Here is a 20,241-nt window from a genome sequence, read left to right on the forward strand (position 1 = left end):
TGTTCAGGCCAGCCATCTGATAATCCAAAGAACCGTGTCTACATTCACTCCATATTTAGCTTCACACCATTGGAYAAATTTTCCAGACATGCTAATGGTTGATATGAGAGGTATATGAAGCGTTGAGCACTGGGAGACATCCCCAAGCTATAAATGAAGATGTCTAGCCACCAGTAGATTCACCCCTGGATCATCAAAATCAACCATATTGTGACAAAGGTAAAATTTGAAAAGGAAAATTTCTTTATTCCAAAGCTAGAAATTTTAGAGCATTATAAGTACATATATGTGCTATAAACAATATACCATTTTTWAAAAATATGTTTTCAGGAACTGATCCAGATCCAGATCCCTTAGAGTTACAACTGAGTGCTCTAAGAATCCAATACACAGAACTGCAGGAATCACACAATGGTCTTCAGGCTGAAAACAAGCGACTGTTTTCTAAAAAACTAGGAAGTGAGGGACAGTGTACAAAAGGGACAATTTAGGTACACAAACTTGGACAATGCACAGATAAGGACACTTAATGGTCTGAAATCATCTGCTGTTTTTCTGTGGGAGTTATTGCTTATTTCAGTGTTTCTAAAACCTGCTGGAAAAATATGCCCTGGTGATCAACTTCTTTTGGCGTTGATGAAATTAAGGCTTTTTTTGACAAATGCTGACCTAGCCCTTTGGTTTAAAATTTGTCGTACACATATTTCCAAAAATATTTTAAAAGTGTCTGCCTATCATTTCTGAAAACCATAAATTTTTGTTTGAGTGGCCCAATAAAGCCAAGACACTTAAAAACTTGCCTAGCTGTTTTTGATATCAATACAAAAAATGTAGAGTTATCATTGATTGTACAAAAATATTTATTCAGCGACCAACAAATTTAGACACTCATMAAACTGCATACTCGAACTACAAAAGCCACAACACAATCAAGTTTTTAGTTGGCATGACACCATATGGTACGACAAGCTTTGCCTCTCAAGCATGGGGTGGCAGAGTATCAGATAAGTCTGGCTTTTTAAACAAACTTGAATATGGAGACTCAGAGCAGACAGAGTTATTTTAATATCTGAAGAACTTGCTGGTTATGGGGCCTCAATAGCAGTGCCTCCTTTTACAAGAGCTAAAAAGCAGTTGTTGCAAAAAGAAGTTGAGACGRCAAGAAAGCTCTCCCGAGTACGAATTCATGTTGAACGCATTGGGGCGCCTGAAAATCTTTCAACAACTAAATGACCTAATTGTGAAAAAGGATTGTTCCCTTTTAAATTGTCAAGTTTGATGGAAGCACAAGAAGAGAGTTAAAAAATTGTACAGAGTAATTGCACGAACATATTTTCTGCACTTCCTCTTTCTGTTCCATTATTACTCTCACAACACTGTGTTTTAACATCTTGACCACTATYGTCTAATTTGGGTGTGACTACTAAGCAAAATTAAAGTACATTAAATTGGTCCTTTGAAATATCGACATTGCACTTGTTAGTATTGCAGTAATGATGCAGTTTTGACATTGCAGAGATAATACAATTGTATTATGTTTTGCAAGCTTTAAACAAATGCATATTACTTGTTTTATGGTGACTGTATGTGCATGCTGATGCACATATTGTGCTGATATGCACACTCCATATTCAGTTTTTGACCCCTTATGTTTGGTTCCATTGGAGTCTGTCTTTGTGTTCGAGACAACACTGTTATTTATTTGTGCACTTACTCTGAAAGCTGTGAACCAGCAGAGATACTGATTGTTTTGGAACATTGCAGTCAATTAGATTGGCATACAGTGTCAACAGAGTGTGTTGGCGGGATCATTTCTCTCTCTCTCTCTCTCTCTCTCTACCCCCTCTCACTCCAACAAATCAACGTGAAAGAAATATTATAATGGCAGATGAAATTCACACAGATGAGCGTGGGAGTGGAGCATCCGTGCCACACGGTTTCCTGACAGAGGTATAAACATTTAGCCTAACAGCAGATGAAACAGAGCTGGCTTCTTAACACCGGCCGGGCGCTTCAGAAGCAGACGAAGCAGGTGTCTGTGAACACGAGTGGGAGATGCCTGCCAGGAACTCGCATTCAAGCAGAATTTTTATTTATTTACATTATTTTTGTCCGGTCTGTATGAGCCGTGATCAAAATCTATTTTTCTTTCTTTTTTAAAAAAAAATTTGAGCTAATGCACCAACAGGAACACATGCAGACAAAGACTCACAAGCTGTTACATAAGACAGCTCATTTCCTCTTCATTCCCTTGTCTTGGAATCTGCCATTCTTTTCTCTTTAGCTGTTCCCTTCCTTTCTAATTTTATTTCTGCCTCGCCTCCTTTATTTCCTCCATTAACCCTCTTTATATACCTTTTCGCTCACATTTCCTCCCTCTCTCATCCTTTTGCTCCTTATTGTCTTCCTTCCTTCCTTCCTGTTTTACCCCAAGTGCCTAATCTACTCTCTGACTCTTTTTTACCTCCTTCAGTTTTACCCCCCCTCCCCACACCCCCCATTGTCTCCCCACTTCTCCCTCTGTCATCCACCCCCTCACTCCCTCTGACAGTGTACAGAGTAGTTGCTTTCTCTCTCTCTCTCATCTCCGAAGTCTCTAAAAATAAATGAGGGGCTGTTGGGGAGGGAAGTTTGTGGGGCGGAGGGAGGTGGGGAGCGGAGCGGGATCTGAGGTGCAAGACAGACGGCAGTTACACAACAGATTTTACATCGATTCCTTGTGTTTCGCTGCGTTTAAACGAGCGTCTGCATGAGGAAGTAGGCATGTACAATATGTGGAGACCTTACGTGCTTTATCTTTGTTTCTTTTTGGCTTTATTTCCTGCACAGTTTCTACAGAATAAAGGATAGGATTAATAAAAGCCTGCTGTGCAAAAAAACTGCTGTTTCATGAAACCATTTCTAAGCACAATAATATTTAAAAAATGTACCTTGGGTCACAGGTAAACTAAATAAAAAAAATTAACAAAACATTAATAATATAAAGTAATCATTAACTATTGTTCTTTTCGGAAATGTAAAATTATTTAGTTGTTGCCTTTAGCCAATACCTGAGTGTTATTTTGTTTTGTATGTTTAATGTTTTGTTTGCATCATTTTCATTGAGAACGGATGGAGATTTTTTTTTTTTTCAAACTAGGAAGGAAAAAAAACTTTACAATATGGTATGGACATAAGACTAAACAACAAACTCACATGTTTGTGATTTTATCTGTATTTACTGAGATGCTTGTTGATGGAGCCCTTGTCAAAAGAGAATTTGTGCCAGCAGTTGGAAAAGACAATGAAGTTGTTTTTCTATTCTTTTCTATATATTTATGCTGAGATATTACATACAGTATACATACTGACATACTGTTGTTTAGGTGACTGCATAAACTCCACCAGATATAAATGCAGCAGTAATATTATCTAGACTAAAGTAATTTTGTAAAGTAACATCACAGCAGCTAGTCTAAACATGCAAGACTTTGTTTCTCTCTCTCTCTCTCTCTCTCCTCTCTCTCTCTCTCTCTCTCTCTCTCTCTCTCTCTCTCTCTCTCTCTCTCTCTCTCTCGTTTATGCTGGACTGCTTCTGAGCAGCTTTAATGATTTATTAAGTTAGAAAACACACTTCCTATATGCTGAGCTACAGGAGGTCATGCAGTCATTTTAAAAGCATCAACATGCTGACTAAGCATATGTGTTTAAAGAAAAACAGGAGGAAACTTCTGTTGTACGGTTACACATAACATTTTCAGGAAATGGAAAGTTCAAAAACAGGTGAGAAGCGACACGGGGGAAAGATGGTGAGAGGATAAGGAGAGAACCACAGATGGGGAGCAAAAAGGTAATGGGGCACGAAGAGGGAACACACAGAGGAGGGAGAAAGACTGAGGAGGGAGTAATGGTGGTATTTTGTCTGAATTAAATAGAGGTGTCGGGGGCTGTGATAGATTTGTCAATAGCAATAAATCTCCCACCATGTGTTTGAGCCTGGATTAGTTGTGGACAAATATCAAGGATAGAGCAGGTGTAAAGTTTGAGTTTTTTATTTTTTTATGTGTGCTTACATTTGAATATGTGGTGTGATGGGTGCATGGGTCTGTGCATTTGTTTGTCTGTTGTGTTAGCTAAACATCATGAGTTTTATGCATGGCTACAGAGTTGACTGCCAGTGGTGTTCCGATACAGATATCAGCATTATTACAAGTACTTGTACAAAGTTCCCCAATAMCAGRAACAGATATCGATACTGGYATCACTACTCGATTCAATKGAGTAAGTGAAACGTGAAAGGTTTTTGAGTTCAATGTTTAAGAAATGTATACAAGTTGAAATAAAAATATTTTAAAATGTTACAGTATATATCATGCTGAATATTACTTTTATCCAGTCAGAGGGCCTATATGAAAAGAAAGCCACCCTGTTCTAAATAAAAATTGTGTTTTTAATGTCATTGTGTATCTTTTAAGTTCTAAATATTTTGTATTGATAGACCTGTCACCATAAGCAATAAATCCATTTTTATTATTATATTAGTTTAAAATGGTCTCCAAACAATATTAGCAGTTATTGCAATAATTTCTGAGACAATTTATGGTCCAGCACAAGTTGTTATGGTGACAGGCCTAGGTACTGGTATCGGTGTGGGCAAGTACCCAAACTGAAGTACCCATACTCTCTTTGAGAAAAACTTGTTTCTGGACACCCCTCAACCCAATTCGAGATGGACCTAACTGAGCCAACACAAAATGGCTAGAATGAAATAAGTTGTGGTCACAGCTGAGTYTTATATAACACAGTTTCATGTTAACATATTTTATTACATCTCACAATATCATGTGAGATCGTAAAACCTTATTTTAAAATGTGTTTTTGTTTATAAATGTGACATGAAAGCTTTGATAGGTGTTTAATAGTTTTTTTTTTCTATCTTTCCATTTGAAGATGAAGAAATGGCAAAATTCAAGCTTCTGTCTGAGGTTTCCATTGTTTTCTGAATGTTTCTCTGCCAAACATGTCTTCAAATATAGTTTTATTTTCTCCTTTCTTTCTTCTCATTTCTCCTCTTTTTACATTATCCATTATCTCCTCATCCTTTTCCGGCCCGTTCATCCACTCTCTTCCTTTTCTGTTCTTCTTCCTCTGATCGACGGGAGGATATTGACTGGGAAGAGATGGGTCAGCCTGATAATGAGACTCAGAAAGAGGGAGAAAAAAGAGGGGGGCTGGAGAACTGAGGGAATGGAGATAGATTGGAAGCAAAAGCGGATTAGAGAAAGGGAGGGCTGATTTTTTTTTCTCACTGACATGGTTTGCTAACTTTGGCAGGGGCTGGCTATTTCTCTGCTGGCTTTGAAACTGAAACTCACAGGGGGGCATCATTGAAAGCATCTGATCCATATTGTGCAAACACAACATTGAGGCGCGAAGTGAATCTTGTCATGCAGAAACACATACGATATGAAAATAAACCCATGGACTTGTGTGTTTGTGCAGCTCTTTATGCAGTTATAYGTATGCAGTTTGATGCCAAGTCCCAGATACCAGGCTCTTCTGTTCTGCCTGCGTTTCATACGCTACAGAGATAATGAACACTCTACTTTTCCCCATTTCTTTTTATCCGTGCTCATGTGAGTTTGTATTATGCATAAAAGATGTGCTAGAAAACATCTTCCGTTTTATTCTAGGTAAAGGTGAGTTTTTATATTAACGTAACTGACAGTTTGAGTGGCAGCATGCACGTTGAGCTCAGAGAAATGTGGTGCATTCGTCTTTTTATGTTATTGATTTTATTTATTTATTTATTTTTATCCACAGTGGATCTATCTCATTTATTTTTCTTTTATCAGATTTAAACAAGAAATGTTCGTAACTTATACCTTAAAGTTTGTGAAACACTACGTCTCCATCGCTGGTTTTGATTTTTGCCATTTTGTTCTTCTAACCCCTCTCACTGGCACCATCTCCACCTCCAAGCCTGCGGAGCTGACCAACGTCTTGGAGATCTGTAACATCGTCTTCACCAGCATGTTCACCCTGGAGATGTTCCTGAAGCTCACGGCTTTTGGCTTCTTTGAGTACTTGAGGAACCCGTACAACATCTTTGATGGCATCATTGTCATCATCAGGTTTGTGATTTACCAAATTTACATCTGTTGCTTTTGTCCAAACAAGTGATGTAATTGGTAAATATTGTGCATTTAATAAAAATCTAAAATGTAAAAGGAAAAAAAAAACATTCAGAGGTGGAACCAGAGGAGTGGCCGGGGTGGCAATTGCCACCCCTGGAACTTGATTGGCCACCCCAAAATGACTGACAACTGAGGTGGGGATAATGTGCATTTCAAACAGGGGCAGTTAGAGCAAAAAAGCATGTAGAATTTTTGATTGGTATTTAGAATTTGATAAAGATTGTTTGCTACCATACTAAATTTCGTTTTTGTTTGTTTAAAAATGACTGAAATATGTATCTTAGTAAAATTAGCATTAGTGGTAAGTTTGAAATTRTGACTTGCAATTATTTAGGATCATTCGTTATTGTGATCACACAAAATTTTAGCTCAATATTTATTAAACAATTGAATTAGAGACATTTGAAATTAGTTGTGGAGGCCATGTTGAATTTTCAAATCTAGTGTGTTATTTATTTATTTTGTATGTGCCTCCTCTAGAATCATGGCCACCCCATTCACCCTTTAGCTCAGCCCTGAAAACTTTCACATTCAGAAAAGTTTCATCTTCTTCTTATGTTGTCTTGTGATATTTAAATGAACTGAATTGAACTAATGTGTATGAGGAATTTTGCATTTTACCCTTTTTGAAAAATGTAATGAATGTGCATCCTAGGAGTAGCTGAAATGCTTGTATTGGCTTTTAAAATAAACAGGCTAGCCATGATTGCCTTCTTTTTTATATCATAACTCACATTGATGTACATTTTTATTCTGCCGACCAATCTTGATTATTTCACCATATTTTCCACCTTCTTGTGCACACATACTACCCACTGGAACACACAACCCCAGCGTGTGCGAGATCATCGGCCAGGCAGATGGCGGTCTGTCAGTGCTGAGGACATTCAGGCTGCTGAGGGTCATTAAGCTGGTGAGGTTCATGCCTGCGCTGAGACGGCAGCTTGTCGTGCTGATGAAGACCATGGACAATGTGGCCACCTTCTGTATGCTGCTCATGCTCTTCATCTTCATTTTCAGGTAGCATGCTGATTTCAGGTGCATCACAGTACAGAGAAAAACAATGAATAAAACACTGCCAGTGGATGGAGGCTGTGATAACAACACTGAACAGGAGAAGCATGTGATTGTCTTTTTAGTTGTGCACAAATTGTTTAAACAATGTTGAATGTTTATATGCATTGATCATTTCACTGTCAAAGTCTAATAACAAAGGTTATAGATAGCATCTGAGCATACTGAAAAAAACAATAGTCTGAGCATAAAATATCTTACAGTATCATCAGTCTATCCGTAACATAAACAAATGCCCACATATGGCATGTGAGACTAGTTACACAACAAATTTCGCAAACAGAAATTTTATTGCTTATTAGAGGAAAAATAAGAGTAAAATTACCAAACATAATACATCAGAGTACAGTTCTTTAAAAAATAATCTTAGCTTCTCATCAAATTTATCCCTGGCAAGTCTGGTGCATGTCGCTTGGTCTTCATGATGCCGTTTGATCACTAATGTATTGCAACAAACCTCTGAGGCCTGTGCAGAACAGCTGTAATTATACTGGGATTAAACTACACAGAAACAAACTCTAATGGCTGAAAAGAGGTGGTAGGACCAGATTTAGTTTAGGGGTGTAAGAGTGAAGGGGTTAAATACAAATGTATGCCACACTTTTCAAATTTCCATCTGTGAAATTGTTGAAAACTGTATTATTTCACTCACACTCGGTACTTTAACCCAAGTAAGGCCACTGAAGATGTTGTCCACCACTGCTCCCACTTTACAGCTATGTGCTACATTGTTTTGACCTGTTGCAGTAAAAATATTTAGAATTTTGTTGTAACATGACAAAATGTGGAAAGAATCAAGGGTTATGAGGAGTTTAAGTTACTAATKCATGCTGTTTGAGCTTGCTATGGTCATTATAACATTGAGACCAGATGTCTGTCATGAATTCAGTGGAGGTTGAAAATGTTTCTTTTTTTTTTCAGCATCCTGGGGATGCACATATTTGGCTGCAAGTTCAGTTTGAAGACGGAGGCAGGAGACACGGTACCTGACAGGAAGAACTTTGACTCCTTGCTTTGGGCCATCGTCACTGTCTTCCAGGTAATAAAACTAATTCGTTCCACCCACTTTCTAAAGAAATTTTGCTCATGAAGAAAGTTTCCACACGTGCAAAACAAACAATGCCCCACTGTGCCATAGATTCTGACTCAGGAAGACTGGAACATGGTGCTGTACAACGGCATGGCGTCCACTTCTCCCTTTGCTGCTCTCTACTTTGTAGCTCTGATGACGTTTGGAAACTATGTGCTCTTTAATTTGCTGGTTGCCATCTTAGTTGAAGGTTTCCAAGCTGAGGTGAGGTTTTTTTTTATCTTTACTGAGCACAGTGCACACTGCTATTTTTCTAGTAATCYGCCATTAGATTTTCCCCTCTTTTGTTTGCTTTCTGTCCGTAGACTCACATGCTTGATCTGTTTTAACTAGTTGGTACCGCTGGGACTGGTCCCATAGATAATTACAAAAAGATTGACAGTTCCTACTTGAATTGTCTTGTATTAGCTCATTATTTTCTCACGTTTAACAGTTTTTTTTCAGTCTGTTTAATCCTTTTGTTTCCTGGCGCTGTCATTTTCCCTTCTCATCCATTTGTTTTCTCTCGCTGTCGCTTTAACAGGGCGATGCAAACCGCTCCTACTCGGACGATGACAGGTCTTCCTGTAATTTTGAGGAAAACGACAAGCAAAAAGACTCCCTGCACCTCTCAGGTATCAAAGCCTCCAACAGCTTTGCAGCATTTATTTAGACTTTTTTTAATTTCTCACCGCAGAAACTTTAAAACCATTTTGACAGAATAATGGCTGTCATTTTTAAACCGTGTAGATGAAGTATTTTACGATGACAAACTTGTTTCACTCCTTGTAATCCATTAGTTTTAAAACAGAAATAGTTCAGCAGAGTAGAGTAGTCTAACAAAGTTGAGTCAAGTCCCCAGGATGGGTTCTTCTTACGTCTGAGAAGTTGCAGGTAAACTCAGCATTACTTTCACATGGTGGATCAACCAGTCACCAGTGACACCCAAAACTAATTTTTCACGCAAAATAGGACCATCAGCTTAACAAGCGATCATTGATGCCCTGTTGGCAGCTTGTTGTTCACAGAAGGCTGAGTCATACTCTTAATAACAGCATTGTAAGAGGGGGAGAAATGGACATGGAGGGCTCCACCCCTGTTTAACGATGGGTGGTTTCTCTTTCTCTTGGAGAAGAGACAAAATGAAGAACCTGTCCAGAGAACCTGACTCAACTGTTAGATTTTTCTACCTGGATTACTGAAATGCATCAGGACACATAGAGTTCAACGCTTCACTCAAAAGTACCTGAATTTGCTTGCACAAAATATCACAATCAGCTTATTTTGTTTTGTTTTTTTCCTTGTTATTTTCCACTTTCGCAAAGATTTATCTTTTTTTTTTTTATCTGAAGCATCCGAGTCACAAAAGGTTCACACCAAACTTCATTAATTACTACTTTCTGAGTTGATAAATAAGCCCATCACTTTATTTACTGCATACTCGGTGCACTTTTTTTCATCTGCTCGTCTCCTCTCATCTCTGCTGAGTGAGCAAGAACAAACTTAAAGAATCGGCTTTAGACTCCAGCTGTACAGAGCCACATTTAGCGACACGTTAGGAAGGCRTTGGAGGATGTCTGATCACCGTTCTCCTCAGTCCAAATGTGCCTTTTAAAAGTCAAATTATGTGAAAGGATAGCACATTTGAAACGGTAAAGTTCATAAAGAGCAATTCTACCAAAAGATTCAGTCAAAAATGGATAAAGCACTGTCAGAGACCCCCTTGTTTCACTATTATGAGCTTCTCTCTGCCTTCTGTAAGGCAATTTATTGTAAATTAAACCTTCCTTTGCCCCTTGGAGGTGGCTATAACGTTGTTTGAGGACATTTATTGTGTATAGTGATGGAGAGAGTTCGATTTTCATGGCAGCAACTGAGGAAACACAAACAAAGGAAGGCATGGGGTTTAATCCTCTATCCTTTTTCCTTTGACAGCTGTTTTTCTCTATCTCTTCACCTACTCTTAACACCATTGTTCGTGTATTGTTTGCTTCCCCACCTTTTCCTTTCTTCGACAGACCCAAAGATTTGTACCCTGACTCCGAATGGGCATCTAGACCCTTCAATGTTGCCTGCTGGTCTGTTTCCTGGAGAGAAATTGACCTTCGCGCTTGGCTCAAGAAAGAATAGTGTCATTTCTCTGGGCAGGGCTGACCTGGAGAAGAGGGCTATGGTAGGTCAAAAATGACATATTTTAGCTAAAGGACAATTAAGTGGAACAAACCAGATGAAGAAAATATGAAAGGGGTGGTTTGGATTTTTGTATAAGCATCAAAAGCTTTCTCTCTCAGTATCCAGGTCGAGGTTACCACAACTGGGGGCGCCCACTCCCTCCCCAGCCTCACCCCCTGTGGGCCCGCCGTTCCAGCTGGAGTAGCCTGGGAGGTCGCCCCTGCTCCTCCTCGTCTCCCACCACCAGCCCCGGCTTCACTCCCACTACCGCAAGGCCCTTCTACGGCTATGGCCACGGGGGGTTCGGACAGGTCGTCGGAGGAAGCCTGCGCATCCGCGGTCCTCGTGCCTCCTCATCCTCTCAGCATCACCACCTCCATCACATCCACCCAGATGAAGAGGAGTCACTACTCGCTCCCCCTGCCGTTGCTCCCCACTGTTTTCAGCTGCCCCCTCCGAAGATTCACGGGTGCTTTGCTCCTCATAGGGACCGCAGAGCTCTTTCACTGGAGCTCCCCCATGTGCTGCAGGTTCCAGCCGGACCCCAAGATCCACATCACTTGCTGCACCACAGGAAAAAAAGTCTCTCTGGGGGGCTGGTTATTAGCAGCAGCAGCGACTTAGAAAGAGTTTACCAGGACTGCAACGGGAAGACCCCTCTGTCTCACCTACAGCCGCCTTTGAGACGGCAGACGCAGCAGACTAAAAGGGAGAACCCAGAGAGCCACCTGATAAGTGATGTCTTCCCCCAGGTTAATGCACGCAGCAAGGACAAGGAGGACCTGGATGATGACATTGAATATGTGAGTCACGTTTTGTGTCTTTTCAGGGAAGTACTTTAAAACTAATTGCTTTCTATTTCCTAATGGTATGGAGTTTCAATTCCACTGATCTAGACAAGCATCCCTAAATCACTGGGGGCAACAAGGAAACAATCTGTTTTCAGGACCAGCAACAACAACCGGACCATTTTGCATAAATAATAATCTCTTGCTCTCCTGTGTAGGATTTTTCTTAATGTACTTTGTGTAAAACATGTTCTCACTATCACCTGGTTCTCATAGGAATCTAATTTTCTTTCAGTGTAAACAAGTCTGTGCACAAACAAAATGAGATTAATTAGAACAGACTATTTAGACAAAGGGCGTTGGGGTTCGGTGGGTGGGGGTGTACAGATAATAGTGTTGGGAGATGCTCCAAGCTGTTGCAGTAAAAATGTTGCACTTGTGTAAGTAGTATGAATACGGAGCACTTTCTCTTTATTTATGTGTTTATGCTTCGATGTGTGTGTGTCTTCATACGCTTTGACTTGTGCCTTCCTTACAGAGTTTGTGCTTCCGCATCCAGAAGATGTTAGAAGCATACAGACCGGACTGGTGTGAGACAAGAGAGGACTGGTCCGTCTTCCTTTTCTCTCCTCAGAACAAGTATGTCATCCGCGTGTTTTGTAATTCAATGGCATTTGCTTTGCTTAGCAAAGCGTTTAAATAAAAATCAAAATCTAGATTTGCACTACTTGATATCTCTCAGTGAACCAATTCAAACAATATTTTTCTTCTGAATTATAACTTGAATTTTCAAATACAAAAAGCCAAGCTGGCAACACCAGATTAACACATTCATTAGAAGCATTAGTTGTCCAGAAAACAAATCTCATGGAGACTATATAAAAAATGGATTACCAGTCAATAACTCTTACCTCTGTGATAAAATAGACAGTTTGCCAAGCTTTTACAAAGATGAAGTTCATTAGAGCGTTGATTGCCTTTGTAAAAAGAAATGACATTTTCACAGTTTCTATTTCTGCGAAACAGCAAGCGGCAGGTCTCAGGGCGCTGTCTTTTAATGAGATAGTCAATTCATCAAGTCTTGCATTACCTTATAGTGGTGTGTCAAAATCTGCAAGAAGAGGATTAATGAGACACAACTGTTTTAATAAAAGCCATGTTTTATTTAGAATGTAAATAAATTCCCTGTTTGTTGATTCATTTTCATGTGAGGATTTTTATTWATTTTTTCATTCTTTTATCCAATCCAATAAACACTTGAGTCAAAATATTAATTGCTTCTTGGCAGTGTACACCATCATATGCCTATTTTTGTTTTTGTATTCTTTTTCCTTTCTAACGTATATTCACTCTTTATTCTGGATGTCCCATGTCTTTGTGCCATCAGCCCTTCCTTCCTTTGTTTCCCCTCTATTCTGTTCTCCCAGCACAGCATGGCACACGAGGCGTATGAGTGTTTTTCATGTAATTTGATTTGAATTAGAAGAAATGTAAGCAATGACTGGTGACACTTTACTGTCTGAAAAGTAAGGAAACTCCCACCCAAAAATCAGGGGAGATGGCTCCCATTTAGAATAGAAAGATGTTGTATTTAAGCACAGTGTACCCCTCCTTGGCCCTCTTACTTAGGTCAATAACAATTGTATTAGTATCATATTGTATGATGTGATGCAATGCAATACTGCACAATAGATACAATGTGATGTGAAATGATGCAATATGATACAATAAGCTATAGGATACAACAATTTGATTATGATTAGACACAATACACTAGTCACTATCCATGTGTTTCTATTCATTTTTCCCACTCCTGCCAGGTTCAGACTGATGTGCCAGTCCATCATTGCCCATAAGCTGTTTGATTATGTGGTTTTGGTCTTCATCTTCTCCAACTGCATCACTGTTGCTCTGGAGAGGCCCAAGATCCTGCAGGGCAGCCTGGTAAATCCACCTAAAATGCCTGTCTTTCTGTGAGTTTTCGTGCCCATAACACTTTTCTCTGAGGCTACATTTAGTCTTATTACCTAAAAGGTGCAGTAAAGGTTTTAAAAGCCCATATTGGCACATTTTGTGCTTCCGACGCTCAACCCTCTCTTCATTTCCATTCTGTTCGTACAGGAACGAGTCTTTCTCACCATCTCCAACTACATCTTTACAGCCATTTTTGTGGGCGAGATGACTCTCAAGGTAACGTTTTACAACCTGGCTCTCTATTATTCCCGGCGCAGACCCCACACAGATGTCTCTTTTTTTGTTTGTTTGTCAGTCTCCTCTCATCTTATCCAGACTGTGTATGTTTCTGAACTGAACTTGCTTCTCACGACTCATCCACTTCCTGTCTTTTTTTCTTTTTCTCAGTTCCTTTAGACTTAGAGAATAGAGTAATTAGGCAATGTCACTAATTAGTGGCTAGTCTAGTTTTAGAGCTGCAGTCTAGCACTCTGCCAACACTCTTTTTCTCTTTCGTCTTTTTTTAAGGCTGTGCGTCAGCTTCTTTAGGGTATCTCTGTTCTCAACAGTCACTTTTCCAACTCCCAGTCTGTTTGTTTTTCCATTCTTTTCCTCTTTTATCTTTCCCACCCTCCCTGGTTCCTTCACTGTCTCTGTTTTCTCTGGGAAAGGCTCTGGCATAAGTGGGCCATCAATTATGTACTTCTAAAATTAATTATTAACCAGTCTCAGTCCATCAAGGAGCCACAGACTTTGTCATCCCCCTGGCTGAGCAGTACATGTATCCCCTCGTCTGAGTCTTGTGTGTGTCCATAATGTGTGTCCATGTGATTGCCTGTGCAACGTTAATTTCTCCACGAGTCTATCTTCGGGTTTAGAGTTGTGTACAAGATGCAGCCAAAATAAACAAACAACACAGCAGGGTTGGAGGACTGATCGTCTCTTTGAGGCGCCTCCAGGCACAGTGTTGCATTTGCAACATGAAATTGGTTGTTCCAATATTGCAAATATTTATTACAATTTTTCCTTTTTCTTTCTGCAGTATATGTAGCTATTGCAAGAAGCGTTGGACACAAAGACGTACTTGCAAACTTGAAAAACGTGCTGCCTGTTTGGTTTACTCTTTATTGCTGAGGGCCGTTAACATTTTGGCCTTCAGACCTTTGATGTTTGCCAAGCACTGATCTTTCAACCAATTGGAGGTTTGCTCGCCCCCTCATGATCGCTTTGAGCTTTACCGAACATTTGGCAAACAGCTTCAAATGTCAGTGGCAGACTTTTGCCTAAGCAGGCGTAATGCTCCCACTGCTGTTTGCAAGACACAGTATCCATCTGTGTGCGTGGAAACTTCAGCGTCGGTACAAAATCCATTCCAGCTGTAGGTTATTTAAGAAAACGTTAATGTCTTCACATGATTTTCTATTTACAAGCCAAGTATGAAGGTGCTGGCTTGGGGTTATAATTATTAATAATGATGCAATCTCTTAAATTGACAAGAAAGATTTTTTGAATTGGAGTAAACTATTGAAATGAGCTTTGGACAAATACTTATTAATTCTAACCAGTGTTTTATAAAGTACCTGAAAGTGATACTTGAGTAAAAGTACAAATATAAGTACTTCTTCCCTCGGGGACACGGTACCGTTCCATCAAATGTACTACGTCTTGTCATTTAAATAGTTTTTTCACACAGGCTCTGAGGGCTTTGAATAATGCACATTAACTTTATCAAGTAGCATATAATGTAATGTGTTCTGTGAATTTTTGTCTGTTGCCGATGAGGGGTTCTGTGTTCAGTGTTTTTAATTTTTATTTTTTTTATTTTTTAACTTTCTAAATTATTTTATAATCTTTTATTTTTCTGTGTGTGCAAGTGAGGATGTGAGCTCTTGCGACTGTTTTCCAATGTAGTTTTTTTTTAACTGAAAATGGCAATAAACTTGAACTTGTATCTTATCATAAAATTACTTTGGTAAAAGTTAGTCTTTTCTAAGAATATTACTTGAGTAAAAGTCTTAAAGTATCTGACATTTTTGTACTTAAGTATCAAAAGTAAATTTCTGACACAAAATGTACTTAAGTAATAAAAGTAAAAGTATTGAGTAAAAGTGAGCAGTTAGATTTTCCTAAATGACRTTTATTGGGAGGTGAACTCCCATTAAACATTTTTTCTAACGGTGTGTAGCTGTGATGGATTGTGTACAAGCTATTATGGTGTCAGAATGGTATATATTTGTACTCATCATCTTATCACAATTAAATTCAAATATTGTTTAAATAAACTACTATGAAATGATTGGGCTGGAGTTTTTCTAAAGAGGACATATCATGTAAAATCCACTTTTTAGCACTTAAAAATCAACTGAATTATTTAAATGTGAAAAAAGGATGTTATTTAAGACAGCAACAACCCACTTTGGTTTTGATCCTGTTTATAACTACTAGTTTGGCAATCTGGTCAAAATTAAACTCCAAACTGAATTCAGTTAAAAAGAAGTCTGTGTCTGTTCTGGGCTCTTTCTCTCTCCAGATGTGTAAACGTGATTTTAGATGTAGGGAATATCTATTGTTGCTAAGACAGTTAGTTGTCTTATTGCTGATGGTGGCAGTTTTGCTTACAGCTTGTTTTTTTTCTTCCCTGTTTTTTATTTTTTCAGTAGAAACTTATTCGCTTCCCAACAGTATCCGTTGCATTTGACAGTTTAATTTAAAAAAGTTGGGTCAGAAAAAGACAACATACAACTTTTCTTTGAATTCAAGTCCATGTTGTAATTTAATGCTTTATGGCTGTTCTCTCATCCACAGGTTGTTTCCATGGGTTTTTATATAGGCGAACAGGCTTACCTACGGAGCAGCTGGAACGTTCTGGATGGGTTCTTGGTTTTTGTGTCTTTAATTGATATTGTCGTGTCCATGGCGGGAGGGGCAAAAATCCTGGGTGTGCTCCGGGTTCTGCGGCTTCTCAGAACACTACGACCCCTCAGGTACAACATGGATGCACTGACATATCTGCACTTATTGTGTGTTTTGGTGCAATACGAGTGCAATTTTAATGCATAGCTTTAAATTTATGCTTACATGTATAAAAACTAAAAGAAAAGCTTTTTTATTGGTGTACAAATGAACTATGGATGGATGGATGGATGGATGGATGGATGGATGGATGGATGGATGGATGGATTTAAACATACTTTGATGAATGAGCTGTATAATTGCACCCATACATGAAATCCAGGACTTAGTATTATTGCAGTCAAAGATGATTAACCATCTAACTAAACTTTTAGTCATCAGAGAGTGTTTAAAAGTCACAATTTGTTTATTTATTCAGTCTAACTTTCCTCTGAGTAACCACCTCATCCTGTTTTTCCATCTACACTTTGATCTTTACAAATTATAAAGTGTAAATGATATAATTATAAATGCAGTGCAAGGCTCTGTACTGAATTGCATTCAGCATTTGTTTATTTATCCATTTATTCAATAATTGCAGCAGCAAGCGGAAAATTTCAACCTGATTGAATAATTGCATTTTCCTTAATAGCTATGTTTTCCCTCGTGAACAATTCTTCATCTAATCAGTGCAATTTGAAAGCTGTTACAATAGAACAATGATATGCATCAATCCAAGCATTGTGTTCACATGGAAAATAGGCATTATAGAAAAGTATTTTACTTTGTTGTCTCTATCTGATTTTTTCTATATTATAATTTTTTTTCTCATCTCTTTAGAGTAATAAGCAGAGCTCCAGGGCTGAAGCTGGTGGTGGAGACTCTCATTACGTCTCTAAAACCTATTGGCAACATTGTCCTGATCTGCTGTGCGTTCTTCATCATCTTTGGGATCCTCGGAGTTCAGGTGGGCGTGGCTTTCTTTAAGCAAACTCTCATTTTTGAAGCACATTGTTAAAGTCTTAACGGTTTGCTTCCAAAAAAGTTTTGAACACTGCATTTTTTTTAAATAATCACACTTTTGCATAGTCACTTTTTTGTTTTAGACATGTAGCTGGAAGATATTAATCTTTCAACATCCCMTCTAATCAAAGACAACCTGGTGCTGAGGATCATTCTTAGCCAGAGTATCACAAACAAGGTTATACTGTCAGGTTATGTTTTTCTACTGTCACATATCTTAGTTCCTTGTAGAAAACAAAGGCAAAACACAGAAAAGTGCTTTTTCTCAGTTTTACATCACCTCATATAATTTCCAGTTGTCATATTTTTTTCTTAAAATGACACATTTGTCTGTCTTGTATAAATAAGATGACATCAAAAGCTTTGCTTTTTTTTGTTGTTGACAGTTATTTAAAGGCAAATTTTTTTACTGCCTCGGCCCTGATGTTAAAAACATCACCAACAAGTCTGACTGTCTGCGAGCCAACTACAAGTGGGTCCATCATAAGTACAACTTTGACAACTTGGGACAGGTCAGGGTCGTGCAGACTTGGTTTTACACACTAGACATGTCATGCATTTTTTTTATCAGCTTTTATCTACACTAAGTAACATCTCCTATCCAACCATTTTCATTCAGGCCCTGATGTCCCTGTTTGTCCTCGCCTCCAAAGATGGATGGGTCAACATCATGTACCATGGCTTGGATGCAGTGGGTGTGGACCAACAGGTATTTGCTAAGAAATAAAAAATAATAATAGTTTTCACATGAATAGATCTTATCCTTAAGCTTAAGAAAAMATTTAACAGTTCTATTCTTGTAACTTTTTCTCCCCTCTCTTTTTTTCATCACATTATTATCATTCAAAAAAAACCCCTTCAAAATAATTATAATGCATATCCCCAAATCTAGCCGGTAACCAACAACAACCCATGGATGCTGCTGTATTTCATCTCCTTCCTCCTCATCGTCAGCTTCTTTGTCCTGAACATGTTTGTCGGGGTGGTGGTGGAAAACTTCCACAAGTGCCGCCAGCACCAGGAGGTGGAGGAGGCCAAGAGGCGCGAGGAGAAGCGTCAACGGCGCATGGAGAAAAAGAGGAGGAGTAAGACAGATGACTGGAAATGTAATACGAAAAAGCCTTAAAGCTGGATTGGCCTTTTTTTAATGAGCAATGGGATGGAAATATAGATAAGTAGAGTAAAACAGAAAAAAGCTGTTTTTTTATTTCCAGTCACTTATAATAAAATTACCAGAAGCCATGAGGTATTTTATTGACCTTGCTAACAGCAAACTGAAAGTTATTGATTGATGTTTACTTTGAAGTGAATGAGGACTTCTATTTTTAACAGAGGCTCAGAAGCTGCCTTACTACTCCAGCTATGGCAACATGCGCCTGATGATCCACACACTCTGCACAAACCACTACCTGGACCTCATTATAACCTTCATCATCTGCATCAATGTGATCACCATGTCCCTGGAGCACTACAATCAACCTCACGTAAGGAGAAATCATGAGAATGGGGGTCTCTGCAGTCACTAAGTGGGAGATTCTTGTTGTGTGGGAGGAGTTTGTCCAAGACTTTTTGGTCGAATTGAGTATTTTGGGTTGGATGAACGCTGTGCAGTTGGGGGCGTGTAACTTGGTCAAAATGACTAGAAAAAACTTATAACTTTAAATATAAATATTAATTTTAGTCATGACTCGAAATCTGAATGCCATGTGGAGGGATGTGCAACAATTCATCGCAGTCAGAACAGTCCTAACCACCTGGGAATAGATCATCATTTTTTGAATATAAGTATTAATATTAGTCATAAATCCAGACAGGGAGAACAGAAATTTGAAGTCAATAAATCAGATTTACATGTTCACGTTAACTTTACTGTTACTTCATCTTTTTACATCCCCCACAAGACAAGTCAATCTGACCCATAGTTTTGCCAAACTCTGCCCACCCAAGAACCTTGGCCTTTATTCCACACTCTTCCAACCACGTTTTGAACAAATTCTACACACACCGAAAGCTCTGCCAATCACGGTTAGGACAAACTCTGCCCACACTGTAGAACTCTGCCAATCACGATTAAGACAAACTCCGCCCACAAAACAAAAAACTCCTCCAGCTGCAGAGAAACCCCTCAGAAATCATTACCTGTTGGTGCAAAGACCTGAACTTGATAAATGTGTGGGAAGCGTAGAGGTGAAGTGAATCTTAATTAAACAGCTGAAGCTCTGTTTACATTTATTATCTGCCTGAGCAAACAGGTTAAGTGTCTTTTCATAAAGAATCTTCACCACCTTTTTTCTCTTAATACCTCTGATGAGTCACCACTGACACTGTGTCCCGGCTCCAGACAGAGAGCAGTGATTACGCTGCAGCTTTTCTTTATTTTTCTTTTTTTTTGACGTGGCTGCTGTTAAAGTAGTGTCAGGTGTACGATGTGTGTCTCAGTCCATTTCTGTGCAGCAAGCAGATTCAGAAACCTGGCAGCACTTTGCCGAGGGAGAGAAAAGTGATTATCTTGAGATAAGACACCCGTTTGACCTTCAAAATGGCGCAGGTCTGCTCAAACTGACCAAGCATCAGATAAATATCACAGGTCTTAGCTGTATTTGTCAGTTGTTGGGCCTGACATTTGGCAGCGTCCCACTTCTTAGAACACACCACACCTGATAATATACTGTATCCTCAGCAAGAAACAGGATCCCAGGTCAGGTTTTTTAAGCAATTACAGCGTGCTCGCTGCTCCGATGTGAGAACACTCACCTCTGAAGTGTGTATTTGTTAGAGGGACTTAATGTGCGTCTCTGTTGATGTGAAAGGCGAATGCTCTGCTTTGGCCTGTAGCACTTTTGATTTCACTCCAGAAACAACTGGAACCATTCCAGTTTGCTGATAGCACAGTTAGACACACACACATTTACACACAGACTTGTGTTTTTTTTTTTTTTTTTTCTTTTTTTCAGTCTTTGGATCTCGCCCTGAAGTACTGCAACTATTTCTTCACCTCCATGTTTGTGTTGGAGGCTGTACTAAAACTCATCGCCTTTGGATTTCGACGCTTCTTCAAAGACAGGTACGGGTTTGTGTGTGTGTGTGTGTGTGT

General features: G+C 39.0%; 1 protein-coding gene across 6 annotated transcripts in view; it reads left to right on the forward strand.

Moving 5' to 3' along the window:
• Window positions 1-20,241, forward strand: part of cacna1ia (calcium voltage-gated channel subunit alpha1 Ia) — a 211,827-nt gene that overhangs the window by 151,437 nt on the left and 40,149 nt on the right. For all 6 annotated transcript variants that reach the window (XM_014020904.1, XM_014020905.1, XM_014020906.1 and 3 more), the window contains exons 12-28: window positions 5,962-6,113; window positions 7,011-7,196; window positions 8,172-8,289; window positions 8,389-8,544; window positions 8,864-8,954; window positions 10,338-10,492; window positions 10,611-11,294; window positions 11,818-11,918; window positions 13,100-13,223; window positions 13,401-13,469; window positions 16,038-16,216; window positions 16,965-17,091; window positions 17,534-17,659; window positions 17,767-17,856; window positions 18,040-18,232; window positions 18,480-18,631; window positions 20,102-20,211. In XM_014020904.1, coding sequence (XP_013876358.1) covers window positions 5,962-6,113; window positions 7,011-7,196; window positions 8,172-8,289; window positions 8,389-8,544; window positions 8,864-8,954; window positions 10,338-10,492; window positions 10,611-11,294; window positions 11,818-11,918; window positions 13,100-13,223; window positions 13,401-13,469; window positions 16,038-16,216; window positions 16,965-17,091; window positions 17,534-17,659; window positions 17,767-17,856; window positions 18,040-18,232; window positions 18,480-18,631; window positions 20,102-20,211 — 2,813 coding nt within the window. The remainder of the gene's footprint in view (window positions 1-5,961; window positions 6,114-7,010; window positions 7,197-8,171; window positions 8,290-8,388; window positions 8,545-8,863; window positions 8,955-10,337; window positions 10,493-10,610; window positions 11,295-11,817; window positions 11,919-13,099; window positions 13,224-13,400; window positions 13,470-16,037; window positions 16,217-16,964; window positions 17,092-17,533; window positions 17,660-17,766; window positions 17,857-18,039; window positions 18,233-18,479; window positions 18,632-20,101; window positions 20,212-20,241) is intronic.

The sequence above is a fragment of the Austrofundulus limnaeus genome, unplaced genomic scaffold, assembly GCF_001266775.1.
Source record: "Austrofundulus limnaeus strain Quisiro unplaced genomic scaffold, Austrofundulus_limnaeus-1.0 Scaffold271, whole genome shotgun sequence".
In the NCBI taxonomy this organism is placed as follows: Eukaryota; Metazoa; Chordata; class Actinopteri; order Cyprinodontiformes; family Rivulidae; genus Austrofundulus; species Austrofundulus limnaeus.